The sequence below is a fragment of the Rhinoraja longicauda genome, chromosome 33 (genome assembly GCF_053455715.1).
Source record: "Rhinoraja longicauda isolate Sanriku21f chromosome 33, sRhiLon1.1, whole genome shotgun sequence".
In the NCBI taxonomy this organism is placed as follows: domain Eukaryota; kingdom Metazoa; phylum Chordata; class Chondrichthyes; order Rajiformes; family Arhynchobatidae; genus Rhinoraja; species Rhinoraja longicauda.
The window spans coordinates 14711442-14736205 of record NC_135985.1 but is presented as its reverse complement, the minus strand read 5'-3'; the positions used below and the strand labels follow the sequence as shown (position 1 = coordinate 14736205).

The 24764-nt window shown below is 37.7% G+C and overlaps 1 protein-coding gene across 9 annotated transcripts in view; it reads left to right on the top strand.

The window, feature by feature from the left end:
• dennd4a (DENN/MADD domain containing 4A) overlaps window positions 1-24764 on the top strand; it is a 103018-nt gene that overhangs the window by 20822 nt on the left and 57432 nt on the right. For all 9 annotated transcript variants that reach the window (XM_078427439.1, XM_078427437.1, XM_078427436.1 and 6 more), the window contains exons 2-11: window positions 2827-3147; window positions 5541-5790; window positions 9931-10000; window positions 10933-11102; window positions 12236-12477; window positions 15280-15346; window positions 16124-16182; window positions 18456-18600; window positions 22273-22448; window positions 23589-23689. In XM_078427439.1, coding sequence (XP_078283565.1) covers window positions 2837-3147; window positions 5541-5790; window positions 9931-10000; window positions 10933-11102; window positions 12236-12477; window positions 15280-15346; window positions 16124-16182; window positions 18456-18600; window positions 22273-22448; window positions 23589-23689 — 1591 coding nt within the window. In that variant the 5' untranslated portion in view covers window positions 2827-2836. The remainder of the gene's footprint in view (window positions 1-2826; window positions 3148-5540; window positions 5791-9930; window positions 10001-10932; window positions 11103-12235; window positions 12478-15279; window positions 15347-16123; window positions 16183-18455; window positions 18601-22272; window positions 22449-23588; window positions 23690-24764) is intronic.

Sequence of the window (24764 nt, the reverse complement as noted above, 5' to 3'; positions counted from 1 at the left end):
ACTAGAATGAATAAAGTCGTGAAGGCTAGTGATGGATCAGAGGATTGTCAACTTAATATGGGAAGGTTATGGAGAGAAGGCAGGAGAATGTGGTGAGGAGGGAGAGAGATCAGCCATGATTGAATTGAGGAGTAGACTTGATGGTCCGAATGGCCTAATTTTACTCCAATTCCTTATGACCTTATGAAGTCTGCGACAGATTAATCATAATCATATTGAATGGTAGGGCAGGCTTAAGGGGCTGAGTGGCCTATTACTACTACTATTGTCTGACATGCTAGTGTTCTTGTGGATGCAGAAGGTTTGGTGAACTGGCCCTGCCGATATGAATGTTGGCAATAAGGCATCAGAAACATTAGGGTTTTGGATGGCATATGGATGAGCCTTGCTCCTGCAAAGTTTGTAAAGGCTTTGTACCTTTCACCAATAATGCAGAGAAATGTTAAGGCTAGTAAATTTGGTTTAAATATATTTAAACAATTGTTTGTTTTTTGCTTGAAAACATTTTAAAACATTAACATAACAAGAATAAAATTAGTTAACTGAATATTTCTTACTAAACTCTAGGAATGGAATTCCCATTCAGATAAAGGTTTGTTTGGCATAAAATGACAGAGGGTAGATTCCCTAGTTTAATTCTGCTGGACCCTATTTCACATGAGCTCTGCCACTGGACCCTACTTGGAGTCCACTTCTGCCCAAGACATGCTTGAAAAGGAGTGGATTTTTCTCCAAGCCACAGCCAATGCGATTTTGCATAAAGTAGCTTTGTGTAATCAATGTTACTATGCGCAGAGTATTTGTCTTACGGTCATAATGTCAAAAGTGATAGGAGTAGAATTAGGCCATCTGCCCACCAAGTCTACTCCGCCATTCAATCATGGCTGACATATCTCTCCCCCCTAACCCCATTCTCCTGCCTTCACCCCATAACCTCTGACACCTGTACTAATCAAGAATCTATCTATCTATCTCTGCCATAAAAATATCCACTGACTGAATTCCACAGATTCCCCACCCTCTGAAATTTCTCCTCATCTCTTTCCTAAAAGAATGTCCTTTAATTCTGGACCTATGACCTCTAGTCCTAGACTTTCTCACTTGTGTCTTGTGACTTCAAAGTTGTAAATCCGTTTACCTAAATTTCTTGCCTATTATGTTGAAATTGCTTCCCGTTAATTTCTCCTCAAACCTCAACTTCTGCCCGTTAACCATCATTTTTTTTTTTCCTTCTGTGATGTTTAACTTTTTAAAACTGATTAGGTATTAGCCAATTCCCCTACCATGCTACACACTACAATCTATTTACATTTTGAACTTAATGTCACAAGTCCATTCACATTTTGCAATGAGCAATTTATTTATATTCATGGAACTATATTGTTTCACATTGGACTAAGAGCTAGAGTAGTTCATTAACACTCTTGGTTAATTCACATACAGAATGACCAGTATGTGTCCTGACCTGAAACATCATCTGTCCATTTTCCTGATCCAGTGAGTTCCTCCAGCAGTTTGTGTAAGAAGGAACTAAACATAGCACAAAAAGTAAGGAAATTTGTGTTTGGTAGATTATTTCTTTGTTGTAACAATGCTTCTTGGCAATAAATCTTATACCTTTGGAAAGCCTGTTTATTTCCCTTTTAAATGGTGCCACATTTGTAAGGAACATGCATTTGTGGGATGAGCAGCAGAGCTGAGTATATGGGTTGCGCCCATGAAAAATTTGCCAAATCTTCTCTGCCAATGCCAAACAGCTTATTCTGCTGTTGCTATTGACTCTTGTTTTGAGCTTCTGGTACCCCCAGGTGCTGACAAGAATGGGATGCCATCCCACAACAGTGTGTGACCAGGCTGGTGACCAGCATGAGGAGGAGGTGCCAGGCTGTTATGGCTGTGTATGGTTCTTCCACACGCTACTGTGGCTCCTGTTTATTAAATGAATAAATTGTTAAATTGCCAATATGTCTTGTTTCTTCAGACTTCAATCATCCAATCCACCAAACAACACCGAACAAGAGTCAATGGCAGAATAAGCTGTTTGGCATTGGCAGAGAAGATTTGGCAAATTTTTCATGGGCGCAACCCATATACTCAGCTCTGCTGCTCATCCCACAAATGCATGTTCCTTACAAATGTCGCACCATTTAAAAGGGAAATAAACAGGCTTTCCAACGGTATAAGATTTATTGCCAAGAAGCATTGTTACAACAAAGAAATAATCTACCAAACACAAATTTCCTTACTTTTTGTGCTATGTTTACATATGCTGGTTTAAACCGAAGATAGACACAAAAAGCTGGAGTAACTCAGCGGGGGACAGGCAGCAGCTCTGGAGAGAGGGATGGGTGATGTTTCGGGTCTAGACCCTTCTTCTGAAGAATGCTGCCTGTGTTATTCCAGCTTTTTGTGTCTATCTTCCAGCAGTTTGTTTTGTGACTGTTTTGTGTCCATAGTTTTGCACAATAAATGGAATATTAAACAACCAAAATTTGAAAAGCACTGTAACTGTCACTTACAATTGGTTAAGTTGTCAACATTAAACTGTGCAAAGAAAATGATTCCTTCAGGCCTCCCATTATCTTGTCAGCAGAGTCTTTCGACTGCTATTACTAGAATTGTGAAATAAATGTTACACGCTTCTTCTATTATCCCTCCCTCTTGTAGTTGAATTGGATTTGTTTCCTGAAAGCTTACCTGGCAGGGAAGCCACAAATACATTTTCTCTAAAAAAAAGTTCAATTATCTGTGGTATAAAAAGGTAGTGTTTGCATGTCTGCTGTGAAACATTGCAATTTGCATAATCTTCATGTTCTTTCTTTTCAGGTGATCAGTCATGATGGAAGACAAAGGTCCTCGTGTCGCCGACTATTTTGTGGTCGCAGGCATGACTAGTGCATCAAAGCCGCTTGAAGAGGAGATACAGTTTAATGACAACTGCCATAAATTAGCTAAACCGAAAACACCCATTACAGATGTAACTGTCATTGTGAAATCATTGGGAGAGGAAGTTCCTCAAGGGTATACATGTGTTGAAACTACTCAAACTGGATTATCAGCTGATCTCAATAATGGAAGTTTGATGGGTCCTCAAATTTTTTTATGCTACAAAAGAGGTAGAGATAAGCCACCTCTGACTGATCTAGGGTATGTGACTAAAATTAACATTAATTCAGATTGCAATATATCAGATAGTGTATGGCTTTCATCTTTGTACTTGACATTCATTTCAGTGATATGTGCAGCTTGTTAAATTTTTTCAAATAGATATATTTAAAAGCTATACTGAATTGTGTAATATTCCATGCTTCTGAACCTTTGGCATATTCTATATTCATGAACAAGTTTGGAGTACAAGTTCCCTTCACATTAACTGACAACAACATGTTTTAAAATGCTCAGGCTTTTAGTTCTCACACCAAATCCTACTACTAATGCAGGTTGCACCCAGGGCTCCATGGATGCACCATGGATATAGAATAATTCTTATGATTTTTATTACATCCCTGGTTGATAGATTTCATAATTCCTTTGAGGTGTCAACATATCCCTATTTTATTTTTATTTTGTGTCATGATGATGGTTCTAACTACCAATTTGGCTTTGACCAACTTCAGTTGTATGTTACCGAGGTTGGGCAGTCATTGTAGGAGTTTAGATTACTTGTTATTCAACTTTAGGGTTGGAAGGTTAAAGAACCAAAGCGTGGATCGCTTTTATACTATTGTCAGTTTTGGGCATTCAATTATCAAATGGAGCTGATCATTTGAGGTATACATCAAGATTTTCTATTTCAGATCATGTGTTCCATTGCACCAGAATCACATTTCTATTTCCTGTATCAAGGGACCCTGATTCTCTCCATACTATTCTCACTAATGTTCTACTGAATTCATCCACCCATGAGCAGTTTCTTGAAGATGGAGATTTTACACTATGTCAGCTGCAGAGGAGAGAATGTTTATAATTACATACCCACTTGTCGATTAAATTTATTCAAAATTACATAGGTAAACTGGCTTGGGTTTAGTTAGTACTGACAAATATATTTAGCCTAATCAGCTATTTCTTATGGGCAAAACCTCTTCCACTGTCATTCTAGTGAATACATTTTGTACCTTCTGCAATATTTCGTCATCATTAGGGTGCATGAATATAGTATTGTATCTAATGAATCTAATAAGAAAATCAAGACATTTACTATATATTAAAAATGTATTTGTTCACAGTTTGTAGACATTATGGGCAATACCAGCATTTATTGCACACCCTCATTTGTCCCCTAAACTGAAACTTTCTAACCCATTTCAAATATAGGAATCTCAAGGTATTTATTGCAATTGCCTCATCAATAGATCTTGACCATCTAGCGAGAGCAAATTGGTGTTGTGAAAGGAATGTTGGATACAACAATCTTTCTATGCCAGGAACTGAAAATATACATAATTTCATGTTTTATTAAACTTCAAGCCTGAGAAATGAAAGGTTTTTTTAATGGTAAGAGCAGCAAGATTATAGGGCTATGGTGTCAAATAAAATTCAGGCACTGAACACCCCTAACAGAACTCTGTTAACTTCAACTACTACTAAAACAAATGCATACACAATATTCTGTTTCAACATCAAAATGTAGTGAACACTAGGAATAGATTGTTCAGTTCCTGGAGTCTGCTGTGCCTGTCATTTAGATCAGGGCTGTTCTAATTATAATTGTGAGGATAATTATAATTGTGTATTAAAAGATATATTTCTTAAATTAGTAAATTGTTCTTTGAGAACAGTCTAAATCTAGAACAAATATCAAAAATAACCCAAAAAACACTTTACACATGTGCCTGTCATTTTAATTCTCCATCCCACTCCCACTCTGATCTCTCTGTCCTTGGCCTCCAATATTGGTAATGCCCAGTGTAAGTTCAAGATTCACAGCTCATTTTGCAACAAAGCTTTTTGCAACTCATAATATCAAATTTAACAATTTCATGTAAATCCTCTTTTTTCTCTCATAGATGAATCTGTATCCTTGCTTCAGTGTGTACGTTTTCGTTCAGCTCCATATCATTTATCTTCCAACTGCTATTTTTAAAATAACTATTACTTTCACCATTTTGATCTGCACCATACGACAAGCTCTCTTCACCCTCCCCCTCTGCAACTTAAAACATGCTTGACCTCTAACTTTTCCAGTTGTGATGAATGGTATTTGATTGAAAGTCAACTCTGTTTCTCATTCCACTGATGCTACTTGACCTTCTGAGCAGTTCCAGTCTTCTGTACTTTTGTTTATGATTTACAGAATCTGTAGCGTTGTACACCAAAATTGTCCATCTGATTACAAAGGAAAATGCCTTTCATTGATTAATCTAGTTATTTTTATGAATATGTAATATCACAACTCATTTTCATTTTAAGAGCAATGGAGTTTATTAGCAACCTCCTAATTTCTGATTTAGATAGAAGCAGCTCAGCTAGCATCTAATTTATTTATCATGTGATAATTACCAATTAATAGCAGTTAATCTACTTGTATTGTTTTCTAGTGTTTTATACGAATGGAAAGAGAGACTGAAGCATGGATGCCAAATCATTCAAACCACACCTTATGGCCGACCTGCTATCATCAGTGGTGGCACTTCATCTCAACGAATCTATATCACATATCGACGGGCACCAGAAAACATAGCCCAGAATTCCCTGGCTGTTACTGATATTTGTATAATTGTTCCAAGTAAAGGCGAGACGCCGCCACATACTTTCTGCAGGGTGGACAAAAATTTAAACAGCAGCATGGTAAGGTCATCAACTTACTTTTGGGTAACTCTTAAGACAAGATTTGTTACATAGTCTAAATGCAGATGAGTTCTCCTCGATGTTATAGCCACATCTATATTTAATGCTGAGGTCAAAAGCATTTGTGTTTAAACAGAGTAGTAAGTGTAGAAGGAAGCCCACGGTTTTTAAATATTGAAAGTAAAATTGAGAAATGATTGGTATTTTGTACCCTTGCAGTAATTCTGCAAAACATACTTGGCTAATAAAGTATGATTATGATTCTGAACAATCTTTAAGGTGTATTGTTGTTTATTATTTAATCAGGATTTCATTTGTAAATAGTGAGTTCCCTAACTGCCTTCTGACATGACTTTGAAGGAACCCATATATAGGCCAAAGTAATTGGAGTTTTTTTTAAATGGCTCCACAATAATAGAATGAATGCGATAAGCTCGAGATACGGCTCTTATTGCCTATCCCCAGCCACTGCTGTTTGAAAATTTGATAAAATGAGTTCAATACGATATTGAACTGCCAGACACAAGAGATTGCAGATGTTGGAAGCTTATTTAGAAAACACACTGCTGAAGGAAGGGAAGGTGCCAGGCCGCATCTGTGGAGGGAAATTAATAAATGACATTTCCTGTCTGAAGAAGGGTCCTCCAGCAGATTGTTTTTTGCTTATTAAATTGTCACGGTTTTACCAAATAGCAGAAAAAAAGTTTGATTCTCAAAACTTTTCACAAACAAAATATTACTTTGAAATAGAAGATAGACACAAAGTGCTGAAGTAACTCAGTGGATCAGGCAGCATCTCTGGAGAAGAAAGATCGATGTTTTGAGTCAGGACCCTTATTCAGACCCGACCTGAAACAACACCCATTCTTTTTCTACAGAGATGCTGCCTGACTCACTATGTTACTCCAGCACTTTGTGTGTATCTTCAGTATAAACCAGCATCTGCAGTTCCTTTCTATACATATTACTTTGAAATTTAGTGTTTGCTTCATAGGAAATCAAGTAACAGTTGACAATAATTAGGATTATCAAAACATTAAATTATTAAATTGAGATTACTTTAGATTAAGATTAAATAAAGATTAAATTACCAGGTTTTGGGCACATAGAAAACTCCTGCTCTTATTGTGCAACTCAATTGCTAGAGCAAGCAAAGAACATTTAATGAGTTACACAAGGAAATGGACTTTCAACAGCGCAGTATTCCATCACCATCAACTAGCATCAGCCTAACAGTATATTTAGAATCTTAAATGGAGTTGAGAGCAACAATATTCTGTCTGGATGCAAGAACAAGCAGGTCAATACCAGAATGTTACTAGTAGTATTTTAGTGTAGCATAAGGCATGTAAGAAATGTATATGTCTTCACTTAGTTTGTGGAAAGTAACTAATAGGATAGACATTGTTATTCAACACAGGACTGTGTCAAAAGAGAGCATTTGACATTGTTTTGTAACTTTAAGATGAGATATAATCAAGTATGTAGGTATAATCAGTAGTTGTTGAAATAAGCTACAGGATGATGTATTTTGTCTATCCCGCAGGAAAACTATTATTAACAAAAACACCAATTTTAAATTAATGTTATGGTTACAGCAGGAGGGGAGGGTGGAGAACAAAGGAGGAGCCGGCAGGGGTACTTTGTTACATTGTCAATGTCATATGTGGCGACTATTTGCATACCTGAGGATTGCAAGCAAAACATTTCACTGTGCCTTGTTACATGTGACAATAAAGTATTCCATTCCATGGTTATGTTCTGATATAACGTTTACTGTAAATATGATTTGTTGTGCAGAAACTGATACGTCTAATTTCATATAAGAATTTAAACAGCAAATTTGAAGCACATTGGATAATAATGATGTATTCAAGAGAGAGTTAGAGAATCAATGGATATGGGGAGAAAGCAGAAACGGGATACTGATTTTGGAAGGTCAGCCATGATCATATTGAATCCCCCTCCAGAACCACGGTCCTAGAATAAAGGGGAGGCCATTTAAAACTGAGGTGAGAAAAAACTTTTTCACTCAGAGAGTTGTGAATTAGTGGATTTCTCTGCCACAGAGGGCTGTGGAAGCCAAATCACTGGATGGATTTAAGAGAGAGTTAATTAGAGCTCTAGGGGCTAGTGGAATCAAGGGATATGGGGAGAAGGCAGGCACGGGGTATTGATTGGGGACAATCAGCCATGATCACAATGAATGGCGGTGCTGGCTCGAAGGGCCGAATGGCCTACTCTTGCAAGAGAGTAGCACCTATTTTCTATGTTTCTATAACTTGAGGTTTAAAAATTAATATTGTCTTCCTCATCATTCTTGTTGTTGAAATCTCTTTGTTGAAGAATGCAAAATGTTAAAATTAATTAGAACTTCAGAGCTAGGCTACTCAGTGAATAGGGGGTAAACCAGTGCTGTGTGGTCCAGGTATTTGATTCTTGGATCTATTCTCTGGAGATAGCCTTTTGCCTTGTAATATTTCCTTATTTTTCTCTTTTGCCTCCCCCATAGATAACATTCAGACTGTAATTAGGTTTATAACGATGTTGGCCTATGACAATTTGGCAAGATAGCAGAGAGACAATCGTTGTAATCCAATTGTAGCACCAGTTAATCTGTTAAAAATGTTAATTTATGAAAATATAATTTTAGACTCCAGATGCAAAATTGTGTGAAATATTGCTTCAAAAGCAGTTGTGTAATTATGTAACATGTTGAGTAATTATTTTATATCAAGATATATTTTATTTAAAAAAATCTAAAGAACAGAGCGAAGCACATCCAAGTTGTTATTTTCATACAAGGTATATATTCCCATTTCAAGGTTAGTGTGCGTCGTCAGTTATCATTCACTTACCACCGTAAAATCCCTGGTTCACGGAGGTTTTGACACATATTTCAACTAATTTGTATGAAATGGCAGGTCCCGAAACTGTGGCCCTTCCCCACAGAACACATGTAGTGGCTTCACCCATGGTCAGTGCAAGTCTTAGCACACAGCACCTGCCAGTTTGCAGCATTTCACAGTGTATAAGCATTAGAGCAAAGTTGCTAGATTTGTCAAACATTGAATCTGAAAGCCTTCCCATTAAGCTGAAGTGAAATCTTAGGGCCATTTTGAAATTGACAAATTCCTCTGGCCTGTAATGTTACATCCTTCAAATAATATGGGCCTGTCTTCCTCTGCCATTGAGTGAATTAAAATATCACAGACACCATATGTTTTTGATCAGTTTTTGAAACCATTCAAAAAACATACTCTATGATCCAAGTTATTATTTCTTTAAGACGATAAATAACAGGATATTTTTGAGCATATAAGGCCAATCTTTTTTGTAAAGCTGGAAAGCCTTAAGGCGTGTTGCCTTCCCCTGGTAAACTAGAGTACCAAAGTATATTTCAAGGCCACAGAGAGGATTCATGCACCTGACCATTTATCAGTATTTTCTTGTTACCTTTGATTCTGCATTCTCCTTTCTGATTTACAACGATCTTCTAAACCCCACCATCTAGAATGTAATCCATTCCAAAGAATGGCTTATTGTTAGAAGAAATGAATATACTATCCCAAATAATAAGTAATGTTTTTATGAATGAGATGTTTTAGCATCTCATTTAGATTGTCTGAAGCAGGGACAACTTGCAATTGAAGCATGTTTTCAAAATGTATACAAATCTGTTGCTTTGTAATATGTTCCTGTATTTCATATTTTCATATTTCCTTACAGCATAGAATGCATTTTAACGCATCAAATCTGTATGGGCTAATTGGGCAATTCCCTGACCCTTTTTCTACGGCCTATTTTCCCGGCATTCCATCAACCACTCCATGACAATACCGCTCACCCACATGCAAGAGGCAATTTATAGCTGCCAATCAATCTACCAATTTCTGATGTAGGGGGAAATCAGAGTAACTGGAGGGACCCTGCAGGGTCACAGAAAGAATGTGCTTACCCCACTCATACCCTGGAGGTAAAGATGTATCCCGGGTCAATGGAGCGGTGAGGTAGCTGCTCCAGTTGCTATACTGGTTTGAATCAACAATTTTCCTTGTAAACCATGACAGTTTTGGTGAACATTGGTGTGTGTAATCAAGTATGTGTAATTAAGTGATTTATTTAAATTTTCTGTTCCAGTGGGGATCAGCAGTATATTTATGCTACAAGAAGTCTTTGGCCAAGACCAACACTATAGCTTACAACGCTGGTAGGTGTCGAATCTATGATGAGATCAAAGTGTTAACATTTGTGGTTATAAACAAGAATAGGGGTGGATCAAAGGAAGTGTGTAACATTTGTATGAACATTTAGAATTTAAAAACGATGAAATAGACTGAAGTCAGCATGGTTTTGTGAAGGGAAGATCTTGCCTAACAAATCTGCTGGAGTTCTTTGAGGAAGTTAATAGCAGGACAGACAGAGGGGAGGCTGTAGATGTTGTTTACCTAGCTTTTCAGAAGGTCTTTGATGAGGTGCCGCATGTCAGGCAGTTAGGGAGGATGAGAGTCCATGGTATTAAACAAGAAGATACTAGCATGGATAGGGATTGGCTCGATGGCAGAAGGCAAAGAGTTGGAATAAAAGGCATTTTTTCAGGTTGGCTGCCAGTGACAAGTGGAGTTCCGCAAGGGTCAATGCAGGGGCCGCTTCTCTTCACGTTGTATATTAATGATTTGGATAAGGGGATTGAAGGCTTTGTGGCCAAGTTTGCAGATGATGCTAAGATAGGTGGTGGGGCAGGCAGTGTACAGGAAGCAAGAACTCTGCTGAAGGACTTGGACAGGTTAGGAGAGTGGGCAGAGAAGTGGCAGTTGAAATTCATTATAGCAAAGTGTGGAGTCGTGCATTTTGGTAATAAGAATAAATGGAGAGAGAACCCTAGATGGAGAGAGAATCCAGAAATCGGAGGTGCAAAGGGACTTGGGAGTGCTGGTGCAGGACTCACAAAAAGTTATTTTGCAAGTCGAATCGGTAAATTCAATGCTAGCATTTATATCAAGAGGACTGGAATACAAAAGCAGAGATGTAATGCTGCTCTATAAGGTGTATAAAGTTTAAGAGCTGCAAGTTCTAGCCTGAGCAGCGTCGCGGTGTAGTGATTAAACAAAATGAATTCTGACTGTCTTTTGTCTATTACAGGTTTAATATGTAGGTATCCAGAAGAAGATTATGAATCTTTTCCTTTGCCTGCATCAGTACCTCTCTTTTGCCTGCCAATGGGGGCAACCATTGAATGTTGGCCTTGTAATACCAAATATCCGCTCCCTGTTTTCGCTACATTTGTGCTTACAGCAGCTTCTGCAAACAAGGTACATTCACATCAAGCCTGTTATTAGTGCATCATGTTCTTGTTGGGTTGTGCTTAATACTTTATTTGCTTTATGTAATTGAAGGGCCCTCTTCACCACACATTATGAATTGCCGAGAATTAATGTGTAGAAACACTTGAATAGACAGCTAATTTTTAAAATAAATTTTAAGAACTATAACATTTTATAGTTCCCTGTTTTCACTTTAAAATTATTGTTGACCAGTAACAAGAATGCAGACATGTAAAGATTTTCTGTGTTATTTTAGTCAAATTGGCACTTAGCAGAATGAGGAGTGATCTCCCTGGGACAGTAAAAAGAAATGTAGGGCTTAACGGGGTAGATGCATGAGTGATGTATCATCTTACTGATGTGCCCGAAGCAGTTTGCAGTCACAAAAGGATAGGTTATTGAGGACTGAAATGAGAAGGACTTTCTTCACCCAGAGGATAGTGAATCTCAAGAAGTGTTGAGGTTTAGTAATTGATTATATTCACAGCAGAAGTAAACAGATTTTGGGTATTAGCGATTCAAAGTATATGGTCTTGGGAGCGGTGCAAGGGAGTGGTCTTGCTGTAAAAGTCTAACCTTGATATTATTGAATGCTGTAGCAAATGGTGGAGGCAAATGATGAACTCTTATTTTTGTTCTTAAAATATCACTCAGGGAAGAGGATCTGCTGCATGAAGGGTTCAAGCCTCAACAAATTATTCCTTTTACTCTTCCATAAGACACGAGTGTTGTCATCAAGGTCAATATTTATTGCCCAAACTTAATTACTCTTGAGCAGTTGATGGTGACCCAATAAGGGAATAAAATATGGAAATGTTCTCTCCAACCTCTTTTAGCTAACCCAGAGTTGTGCAGAAGACCAAGCTTTGTCAGAAATGTGTAAACTCACACTTTTAATTATCACAGATAATAAATGTTAAAGAAAAATGAAATGCCAATAGAGTCTGACTCCCTGAATCCTGATTTATTTTTAAAGTATAGGATGCAGTGTTGGATCAGTCACTCTGACTGATTACAATTGCTTAACTAGATTGCGCATTAATTGCTACAGCGTGTTATATTGATAATTACCACCTTTGAGTTGTTCCATGGTAAAAAGACTCAAATGTCATTGTTCCTAGGTTTACGGCGCAGCTATTCAATTCTATGAGCCTCTTCCCCAGGAGAATTTGACCGATAAGCAACGATCACAACTAGGCCTGGTCAGTGCAGCTGACCGAAAACCTATCCTCTCGAAAACCGTTCACACCAGCAAGTGTATTTGTCTTCTGTCACACTGGCCGTTCTTTGAAGCATTTCGGAAATTTCTCACATTTTTATACCGCTATTCAATCTCCGGACCCCATGCACTTCCAATCGAAAAGTAAGCTGCCTATGAAATGCGAATTGTTCATGACTGTACTCTGTAAACATTGCAAGGTCTCAGCTCAGTGCTCAGCTGGTAGTGATAATTGGTCACTAGGTTGGAGGGACAAAATGTGTCAGGATTCACGCACTGTCAGTATTCAGCCTGGTAGAATTGCACGCTTCAAATATTGGGATGAGGATCAAGCACTGTGGTTCCTTCATGACTCAATAGCCAAAATTCATTGTTGAATGTCAACAATGGGTAGCTTACCAAGGATTGGAGGGGGCCTGCAAAACTCCTAAGAAAGTGAGGATCAGTGCTTTCAGGAAAGGAGGAAGGGACAATTGGCATCAATGTTTTTAGAGTGCTATTTACTCTGCTTCGAAGAGCTTGAACCCTGCAATGCTTGTGGTCATTTCTTCTTGTTTATATTCCAAAGAAAAGTTTTGCATTATTGCAAAAATTTGAGATCGTTAAAAATATTTCACACTGTGAATGAGTTGTAGTTGCAAATTGACAAACTGTTACTGTCACTTTTACACTGGAATTTATAGCACTCTTTGAAAACTTGTGTAACACCTAAGTTTTCTGAATAATTAATATATCTTTCACTTAAATATTTTCCTTCCACTGTTGGCAGTGTTGAGATATAATCATCTAAGAACATATGAAATAGAAGCAGGAGTAGTAGTAGATCTTTGATCCTTCCCTGCCATTCATTAAAATCATTAGTTCAAGTCAAGTCAAGTTTATTTGTCACATACACATACACGATGTGCAGTGAAATGAAAGTGGCAATGCCTGCGGATTGTGCACAAAAACGAATTACAGTTACAACATATAAATAAAGTTAATAAAGTTAATCTTCTACCTTAGCATTGTTTTCCACCTCTTTCCCTATGTCCCTTAATGCTCAGAAATCTCTCAATCTCTGTTCAGGTGCCCGAGTCTCCACACATGTTCAGGGTAGAAAATCCAAAGATTCACTGTTTAACTCCTCATCTTAGTTTAAAATTACCTACATTTTAATCTTAAACTGTGTTAAGATTAAACCAAGGAGGTATCTTCTTGCATCTAGCCTGTCAAGCCCTGAAGAATTTTGTAGGCTACATTGAAGTCTTCTCTCATATTACTGAACTAAAGAGTAATGGATCCCTGTCTACTCAAATTCTCCTCAAACAGCAAACCCCAGAACCATTGAAACTTTGCTGTACTTCCTGTATGGCATCTCTATTTTTTTCGTAAATAGTCCAAAATCATACACAAGATGTTTGCACAATAGTCCAAAATCATACACAAGTGTGAAATCTTACCAAGGCCCTCCACAATTGCATGAAGACTTCTTACTTACTCCTTTATTCATATCCTCTTGCAGTAAAAGGTAACTTTCCATTTGCCGCCTTAATTGTTTGGCCTTCAACAACTTGCATATGAAAACACCTATTTTTTAAGAGTAACACCACCCATTTTCTCACCATTTAACAAATAGTCTCCTTTTCTGTTACTCACGCAAAAGAACTTAACCTCACATTTTTTCACAGTATATTCTATCTGCCAGATTCACTCAGTTTGTTAAAAGCTGGGGCCCAAGCACCTTTCTTAAGTAATCAGGTTAGATTTGTTATCTTCCAATCCACATGAACAATTCTGAAGATTGAAATGATAACCAGAGAATCCACCTGTTCAAAACTCGGATCTCTCAGCTTTCATGCAAGTTCTCTGGTACTATATTTTGATCAATACTTGGATCCATCAGTTCTTCATTCTGGTTAGCCTCTTGATTCTGTAACATATCAAATTGATGCCATATATATTGGAGAATCACTAGGCCACGTTTGCAATTGCAGGGTGGCAATTCTTCAGACCTGAAATACCATAAAAAGGAGCACATCCGACCAGTATATGCTGCAGCTGCCTTGTGCTCTTTGCCACTAGGCATTGGCTGCTTTTGACCAGGAATATCTGATCCAAACCACCTCAATTCATGTCATTTTTTGTTTATTTCCTTCTTTGACCTAAAATGCATTACTTCTCACTTGTCCAGATTTGACTCCTAAATTTCTAACTGATCTGTATCCTACTATTTTCTGTGACAACCTCCTTGCTACCCACAATTCTGCCAATAAAACACCCCTGCATAACTGCGCGCTGCCTTCTATGACAAAACCAATTTTATATATAATTTACCAACTCACCATGGATGCCATCTGTTTTAATCTTATTGACCAGCCTACCATGGGGACATTGTTAAATGCTTTACTAAAGTTTATGTAGGCAACATCCACTGAGCCATTCTCATCGAGCACTTTCGCAAATATCCCAAAGATGTGCAAGTTGGTAAATTGATTGGCCATTGTAATGAGTGGTAGAATCTGGTGGAGCTTGTGGTTATGAGGGATAAATAAACTGGGAATTGTGTAAATGGATGTTTGATAGTCAATGTTGAATCAATAGACTAAAGGGCTGCTTCTGTGCTCCATGTCTATGATTTATTGGATTTGATATTGGTTTATTATTGTCCCATGTACTTGGATACAGTGGGAAAAATTTGTTTGCACGCTATCTTGTCAAATAATACTATACATGAGTACTGTCAAGCCATACACTAGTACAGTTGGTAGTGCAGAGAAAAAGAAAGAGCAAAGAATATTGTTATAGTGTTACAGTTGCAGAAAATGTGCTGATAAAAAATTGCAAGGTCCGCACAAAGGTAGCATTGTTGTTAAAACTTGGAAAGCAAGCATTTTATGGCTTTATGACTAATCGGGAATAGTGAAGAAAATTATATTCTCAATCTTCAACTTTTGTATTTTGCAGACATATCTGTCATTTCATGCACAACGTTCCATTTCCTTCTCCTCAAAGACCAAGAATTCTTGTGCAGGTGGGTATCTATCCAATTGCCTTTCTTAACAGAAATATTTTGCTGTACAATGAACCATTGATTAGATTAAAGTTACAAAAATACATTACATGCATTCAGGATCTATTTTATTCAATCTGAAATTGTTTGGGGAAATGCAGTGACCCTTTCTTTTAGGTGGGTCTATATTTGGAGTTTAGATGAGGTGATCTTATTGAGATTTCAGATTCCAAGGGAGCATGATCAGGTAGTTGTGGGGATGTTTTTACTAATGGGAGAATCACAAGGAAGGGAGTGATTTCAAAATAAAGACCAAATCAGTTAAAACCAAGATACATGGAAATGTCTTCTTGCAGAGGGTGGTTGATCTCGGGAATTGTCTGCCCGAGATAATTGCAGAGGCTAACTCATTGATTTAAAGTGAAAACAAATATTTTTTTGAAAGACCAGGATATTGAAGGCTATGGGGATTTAGCATGGAGAAGGAGTTGAGACCTAGGCAGATCAGCCATAATAATATTGAATGGTATGGCAGACTTAAGGAGCAAAGTGGCCCACGTTCCTATGTTCTGGGTGACTGCTGAAATCAAAGACGTAAAATTAATTCCTGTATTTCAAAAGGAATTTAAAGGCTTAGGAAATAAGCAAAAGAGTCAGGTGGTGAGAGATTTGGATTTGTAAATAATAATATTGGAGAACCAAATAAATTTATAGCAGAGAGTTGTTGTATTTTACCAGAGGTGAGTGTGCAGCTGTGAAAGTCAACAGAATTTCAACCTAATATCTTTTCTGTTGCAGCAATCACCTCATGACCACTTAATGCTATGTCAACCTGTATCTTCACCACTACCATTAAGGTAAGTCTGGTTCAGTTCTGGCTGCTTCTTGTACACTTCATTTGAAGTGAATTTCCTCTTTTGTATTATTTTCCAGTCCAAAGTCAGCAAGAGTGGGCAAGGATTAGTCACAGGCTAGAGCAGTGAAATGGCAGATTTTCATTAATATCAGTGAGCCAATTTGCACAATAATTCAATTGTGGCTACATCTAATTGCAATTTTAAATAACTGAATTCAAATTTATAAAATGCCATGGAGGGAATTTATCATCTTCATTGAATTATTCCCTCAGCTGCATGTTTTATCATCAGTTCTTTTAAAGAGTAGTACAAATTTTTAAAATGTGGATTTCATCTTTTATGCTGGTGTGGTAATCCCAGAATGCTTCATTGAAATCTGCTGTAAACTGACAAAAGCACAGATTGTACGTCGGTGTTAATAATGGGTGATCCTATATTTGCTTATCTGGTCCTCTGTACGATAGGAGAAATAACAAGTGCATCTCCTATATCACTGCTTCACAACTCACTGCAATGTGCCAGATTTTACATAATTCAAATGTCTCCATAATTACTATTGATCCCACTAATTAAATAAAGAAAACTCCATATAGTTATAGAGCAGAAGGAGCAATAAATCAATATCTGAAAGAAAAAGCACAGCAAATTAAACTTTGAAGGGAGTGTTTCCTGCAAAATGCTGAAAGGGGAGAAGGAAATATGTGACTAGTGGTGGGATCACATTAGAGCTGGTGGAAATTATGAAGAGTATCAAGTTGAATGTGAAGAATGGTGGGCTTAAAGGTGAGTATCGTGGGAATTCTTCTTTGTTCTGCGCTGGAAGGGAGAGAATGAGAGTAAACATGAAAATATAGGAAATACATTGAGAGCTCCTCATTCTGCCAAAGGATCAGCCACATTTCAGGAAATACTTCATTTCAGGGGGTACCAGAGCCACATTGGAATAAATACGATGCCTAGTTTGTGAGATCGATTGGCCTGTATCCACAATTCTCTGCAATTTCTTGTGGTCTTTGACATACCAGTTTGCTGAGATGCTGTCTATGGTGCATCTGTATAAATTGGTAAGTGTCATTGGAGACATGTCAAATTTCCATGGTCTTCTGTGGAAGTAGAGGTGTTAATGTACTTTCTTGGACATGAAGTCAATCTGTTTTATAGGGAGCATCATGGTAGTACTGCGGTTGTCAACGTATTGGAGAAAGATTTGAGGGCATGATCCTAAATAAACCCGAAACAAGGGCTTTTCTAATATGTAACAAAAATAACCCTCGTTAGGGCCCGTGTGAGTTTCCATTGCTACACCTTTACATGGACAAAGTGAGCGGAATTGAAGGAAGTTGTTCTTGTGCGGACAGGTTCCATCAAATGAATGAGTGTATTGATGGGCCTCTGAGTAAGCCCTTTCTGATGTGGGATGGAGGTGTGACTTATCCATGATGATGTTGTCTTCACAACCTTCAAAATAACAAACTCAAAAGATTTACCATCAGCTGTGAGAAAAATAACTGTGGAAAAAAATGCTTTGAATACAGTGCACCTGACAGTATTCCCCCATGGCATTTTCGATCTGAGAGCTCACAAGTACACAGCACCAATAATTCTGGCCGGATCTGCTTCCAAAGCTGGCAGGATCTAAACCTGTGCAGGGAAACCCCAATGTTATTTCTAAACCATCGTCTTAACTACACAACCATGACTATGTTGAAAGGCTGGAGCGATTGGGCTTGTATACACTGGAATTTAGAAGGATGAGGGGGGATCTTATTGAAACATATAAGATAATTAGGGGATTGGACACATTAGAGGCAGATAACATGTTCCCAATGTTGGGGGAGTCCAGAACAAGGGGCCACAGTTTGAGAATAAGGGGTAGGCCATTTAGAACGGAGATGAGGAAGAACTTTTTCAGTCAGAGGGTGGTGAAGGTGTGGAATTCTCTGCCTCAGAAGGCAGTGGAGGCCAGTTCGTTGGATGCTTTCAAGAGAGAGCTGGATAGAGCTCTTAAGGATAGCGGAGTGAGGGGGTATGGGGAGAAGGCAGGAACGGGGTACTGATTGATAGTGATCAGCCATGATCGCATTGAATGGCGGTGCTGGCTCGAAGGGCTGAATGGCCTACTCCTGCACCTATTGTCTATTGTCTATTGTCTATTGTCTATTGACTATCCAATTGGACATAAATTAAGGATACCAGTGATGTTCCTTTCACATTAAATTAAAATATAAATGTCTCAATTCATTGAATTCTGAAAATGTCTGTCCTTCTTTCAGCGGTGGCAGTTTCACTACTTTGCTGCAGAACCTGGGCCCTGAGAAGGCAATAACTCTGCTGCTGTTTGCAGTGACTGAACACAAAATTCTTATTCACTCCCTTCGTCCAGCAGTGTTGACCAGTGTGGCTGAAGCACTTGTTTCTGTAAGTATTAAGATCAACTTGCTAAAAGAAATTCTGGAAGACTTGTGAACCTTTGCAAATAAGGTAAAGGAGCATTCTAAGAGATTCTGCATATATGTTAAGAACAAAAGGATAAGCACAGAGAGATTAGGTCCCGCATGTGGTTGACTACATGTGAAGCCACAGAAGATGGGTGAGATGTTAAACAAATATTTCTCATCTGTGTTTACCACGGATAAATTTTTGGAAGCTGAGGAATTAAGGGAAATAAATTATGATCACTTGGAACATATCCACATTCCAAAAGCTTCCAGATGCTGGTGGGCTTATTAAGGTGGATACATCTCCAAGACATGGCCAAAGTATTCAAGGACATTATGAGAAGCTAGAGGAAGAAATTGCTGGGGCCCGGGCAGAGATATTTGGATCATCTTTAGCTGAGGATAAGTTACCAGAACAATGAGCTGGTTAATATTTTTCCTTTATTTAAGAATGGAAGCAAGGACAAGTCAGGGAACTACTGGCTGGTGATCTACCATCAGCGGTGGAAAAGTTACTGGAGGAGATTCTGAGGGATAGGATCTAACTGCATTTAGAAAGGCAAGGACTAATTGGGGATTGTCAGCATGGCTTTGTGCAGAGGAAATCTTTCCTCACAAATTGAGTTTTTTGAACAGGTGTTGAAGAGGAATGATGAGGGCAAGATGGTGGATGTTATCTGCATAAGCTTTAACAGGGCCTTTGACAAGGTACCACGTGGTAGGTTAGTCTGAAAAGATTTGATCATGTGGGATCAAGGATGAATTAGCCCGTCGGATACAAAATCGGCTTGGTGGTAGGAGTCAGAGGGTGATAATTGATTGTTGTTATTCACATTAGATTCCTGTGACTAGTGGTGTGCCACAGGGATCAGTCCCAAGTCCTCTGTTTGTCATTTAAATGATTATTAACAATTTGGATGAGAATTTATTTGGCATGACATAGTGGGCATAGGTTTAAGGTGAGAGGGGGAAGATTTGAAAGAGTCCTGAGGAGCAAATTTTTCCACACAGGTTGGTGGAACCTGAAGACCACTTTTATGCCCATTGTCTTCACTTTTAAATTTTCATGCCACAATAGATTAAAGTCTGCCTTAATTTAAAAGATGGTCACTCCAACCTCACTTCAGACTGGAATTCAGCTCTTGTCAATATGTGGACCAGGCTATACTGGGTATGAAACTGAATGGCACAGGTAAAACCCAAAAAGGACATAAGTGAGCAGATTATAGGTGAGAAAATGATTCCATAATGCAAATAAGGGAATAAATTAAGATGAATCACCAAGCTGTATAAGGCTTTAAGAATTATTTGTGAAATTAGGAGTTGTTGTTTCAAGCTTTAACGGTTGCACAAAATAGTGCTGGTAGCAATGTTAATGATCTATTCCATCATTTTGATTCATGGTAAATTGTGTGAGGAATAATTAGCAAAATTAAGTTTGTCATGCTTTTTGTGAACAATAGCTACCTGGGAGGATGGCATTTGCTGGCTTTCCTCATTTGTTTGAATTCAGTATACTTTAGGATAATTGAAAATTATAGAAATAAATGTCCATGAATGTGGTTCATCAGCCATTGAATGCTATTTTAAAATGGACCCCTTGTTACAGCCAGGTTTGATGATGTTTTTCAGAAAGTCAACTTTTAATTGGAAAGTTTTAAATTTGATTTCCCAGATTCCTAATCTATTTTCTCTGTCGGGTAGCCCTGTAATTAAACCCAGTGACTTCAGATACTTGAGCACCAGCAGCAAATTGAAAAACTCTTAAATGGCAGTTTGTAATCTAGCCAATAAAACAGTGGAGATATTGAGAGATAATGCAAGTATTCCTGGCCCGTCTATAATATATTCTACTCCCATTATGTCATTTTATTTTTGTTTTATTGAATTTATTTGAGAAACTGGTTGAGGTAACACGTTTTGAGAAACTGTAATATTGGCTTCATGAATTATAGATGGAAATACAGTCGATCCCTGTGTTACGAAGAGGGTTCCTTTGCTAGAACATGGACTATATTGCGATTTTCATTAATGCAAAGCCATGTCATCTGCACGTATGTTAAAAAACATGAGTTGAAAACAAATACATAGATTCCATGAGGGTGAATTTTATTCCATGTCGCAAATTTTTGGCTTGTGATTTGTGAATTCTGTAAGGATGAATTTCCGTAACCCCAACTGTAACACAAAGGACACAAAGTACTGGTGTAGCTCAGCAGTTAAGGCAGCATCTCTGGAGAACATGGATTGGTGATGTTTCGGGTCGAGACCCTTCTTCAGACTGCAGGGGTAACACAGAGTTTGACTTTGACATTGTACTAATATCGCATAAAGATTGGTTTAGTTAATTTGGTTAATTAAATTAATGGAAAGCCGTGAGTTATGACTACCAACCAGTCCCACAGACCAAGTCTTGGGCCATGAGATTAGGCTGGAACCAGTCTAATCAATCAATACTGGTGTAATGGCCTGAATGACAATCTCCTGTTTTGTAAATTCTATCAAGAATTCAAAGTTTAAGTTAAGTAGCAGAGGTTAAATTATAGCAACTGTAATGAGATCATGAGAATGAACCTGGAATTGCAGATCTTGTTGAGTTTTCTTTTAGGGTAGAGGGAATGTGTATAGATCCATAGAAGTAACTGTAGTAGCCCACATTGAGCATTTATTTCTACATGCAAATAATGCTACTTTTGCTAATTAGAGCATCTTAAAAACATGTCGCAAGAAAATGGTTAGTATTGAACACTTTATCTTTGGGTTTAGATTCAAGCTATTTTGATCCAAAAGGAATGTTGACAATCCAGTTCTTTTCCTCCTGGCATTAGAATTATAGTCTAACCTGAATTCACATTGCGACTTCTCCTGAATTTACTTGTGGTATTGCAGAGGTGCTTAATATGATCGCTTCCATGGAGTACTTGGGAGACTACAAGTTCTTGTTAGGATTATAATATTTGAGATGACGTAAAAGGCGAGAGGAATTGACCATAATGTTGAAAAAAAGTTATGGACCATTATTAAATCAAAAATGCCTGATGATTGGTGCTTCAGCAGCTGTCTTTTATCACTGGCTTGAGATAAAGAATGAATGAATGCAATTTATTTTGTGTAAGCCAAAGGGACCACAACCCTTAAAACTTGAAACAACAACTCCTAATTTCACTAAAAATTCTTAAAGCCTTATGCAGCTTGGTGACTCATCTTAATTATTCCCTTACATGCATAGATTCTTTTGACTAATAAAATAGTCAGCATATTTTGGGAGAAATTTTAACAAATTGTACTTTCTAAGTTTTCGCTTGCATTTATTTTCTGTGGAAAATACAAAGTTCCAACACAAGGCTGTCTTTTGAGGAACAAAAAGCATATGGTATATACATTTCAGAAATTGGTAAGTGATTCATCATGGTGAAAGGTTGCTGACGTGAAGGTTATCTCATTTTCTAAAATGTTGCCTTTCCTGTTGAATATAGATGTTTAGATTTTGTATTTCAATGTATGCATTTTAATGGATTTTTTGTGTTTTTTCATCGTGTTGTGGGAATGTTCAAAGACACCTTGCTATTAGTTTGCATTAGCAATGCTTTGATATGATTTCTTTATATACACCAGAAATTATGTTGATTTTACTATGATTCTTTACATACAGATGATATTTCCTTTCTACTGGCCATGTCCATACATTCCTCTGTGCCCATTGGCTTTGGCAGATGTCCTTAGTGCCCCTTGCCCCTTCATTGTGGGAGTTGACTCTCGTTACTTTGACCTGTACGATCCTCCAAGTGATGTAAGCTGCGTGGATCTTGACACTAACACCATCTCTCAGTAAGATTTTGACAATATACAATTAAATAATAAATTGTGGCTTTTGACAATGTGAGTTGCAAAATGGAACTGTCTGAAATGAAATGTCCACACTTAAGTGTTGGTTCACAAAAGTGTCATAATAAAATAGTTTTCTAAAGAATAGTAAGATGAGTATCAATGACAAGGCAAATAGAATTGCAATAAGTCTTGGGATGAAGCAGTTCTATAGACATGGTAATTGGACCCAGGCAGCCAGATATCCATCATTGTAATAAAGGTATACACCATCTTTTTTTCCCATTCCCATCATAAATTGCTCTGTGTATATTTATGAACAGAAATATGAAAGTAGTTTAATGCATTATCTTTGCCACTTCTTTGTGGCACTGCAGCATCTCTATCTGCAAGCATGTGTAATTAATTACATTGTAAACACTAAACTGCAGACACTGGAATCTTGAGCAAAACATAAACTGCTGGAGGAATTCAACTGATCAGGCAGCATCTGCCGAGGAGAATGGACAGAACACAATTAGGGTTGGGACCTTCTTTGGATCGTCATCGTCGTCTGTTCATTTCCCTCCACAGATGCTGCGTGTCCCGCTGATTTCCTCCTACAGTTTTTTTTTTTCTTTGCTGTAGTTTGGTGTGACAGGCTTACATTGTTTGTATAAAATTATAATTATTGGGGCAGATCTTGATGCCAATGTTAATACGAAGAATTACCAGTGTTTTACGACGAAAGTGAAAATTTCCAGCACCAGCTTGTTCCAAAACTGACAGTGGCATTTTTTGCTCTGCTGCTTTTCATCGTTCTATCTGGGACATATGACAATAGAACACTTTTGATTCTTGTGCTGCTCAATGATTCATTGATTTGCAATTATGTTAATCAAGTGCTTTAATGGTGATTAAATCACAGCCTCATTTGATGGTTCATTGTCTCGATTCTAGAGTTGCCCATCAGCATGTATACTGAATTGCAATTTCAAATATCTTCTTTTGTTCAATTCGCTATCAGTTACGCAGTGTACTTGCAAAGCAATTTATTTTTACTGATACTAAAAACAAATCCAACGCTAGAAAAGATTGCAGTTTCTAAATTCATTTATTGTTTATTTGTGTCCAAGATGTGTATTTAAAAGATTGTTCTTTCAGAACTGATGAGAGGACAAGCATTACGTGGAAAGTACTTCCAAAGAAAGCCTGTAAAAATCTGATCAACTCTTTAAACAACATTTATGAACAACTGGTAGAGAGTAAGTGTGTTATGAACTCGGTAATGCTGAAATCTGTTCATTCCTTTTAAAAAGCAGTGGCTTACAGATAACTGTGGAGTCTTCAGAGCTGCCTTTGCAGCAGCAAGGGATCTTGCCCAATAACAGCCAAATCACTCATTCAGGCACACCCTGACCACAATCTTCCAACCCTGTTTCGTGAGGTGTACTGGTGGCTCATGGGCACTCCAGCAGCTCCAAAATATCCCTTCTCTCTTTCCATTATCCAACAATATACATTGCACATTGGAATTTTTGTGTGATTTTAAAAGGAGTATATAAATTCTAGGAAAAGGCTCTATAATTACAATATCATTATATATAAATTACCGTTTAAAAAAAATCATACTTACAGTGTTTTCTGATCTTGGCTGACCCATCTGATCGAATTAGTTAAATGTGTAGGAAGGAACTGCAGATGCTGGTTTAAACCGAAGATAGACACAAAAATCTGGAGTAACTCAGCGGGACAGGCAACATATCAGGAGAGAAGGAATGGGTGATGTTTCGGGTCTGGTCTTGACCCGAAATGTCACCCATTCCTTCTCTCCAGAGATGCTGCTTGTCCCGCTGTATTACTCCAGCTTTTTGTGTCTAAGAGCAAATTAGTTGCCAGGTTACTTTAAGCTGGCTCGTTCCAGATTCGAGCAGCAGTTCCTTTTTTTTATTCAGACAGGATGTGGGAATTGCTGACAAATCTAGAATTTAATTCTGATTCTTTGTCATCTCCTAAAGCACTGTAGAAGTTAGTTTTCGGTGTACAACAATCAAGCATTGTAAAATATATAGATTTTATTGGACACAAAATTGTCAACTAAATTACTCCATGTTTGAAGGCATTTGGAGGGCACACAGACTACAAGGCCCTATTTGTAATTCTTAATCGGTGTTCATTTTGCTGATGCCAAGCGGAATGATGGTGAGATTCTAAAAATTACCATTGTACCATTGCCTCTATCGTACTGGAAAGCCTGCAAACTTTAATGTCCTTTCATATTTACTCTAAAAACCCAAACATTCCGATCATGATTGTACTATTACTAACTCCTTAACTTTT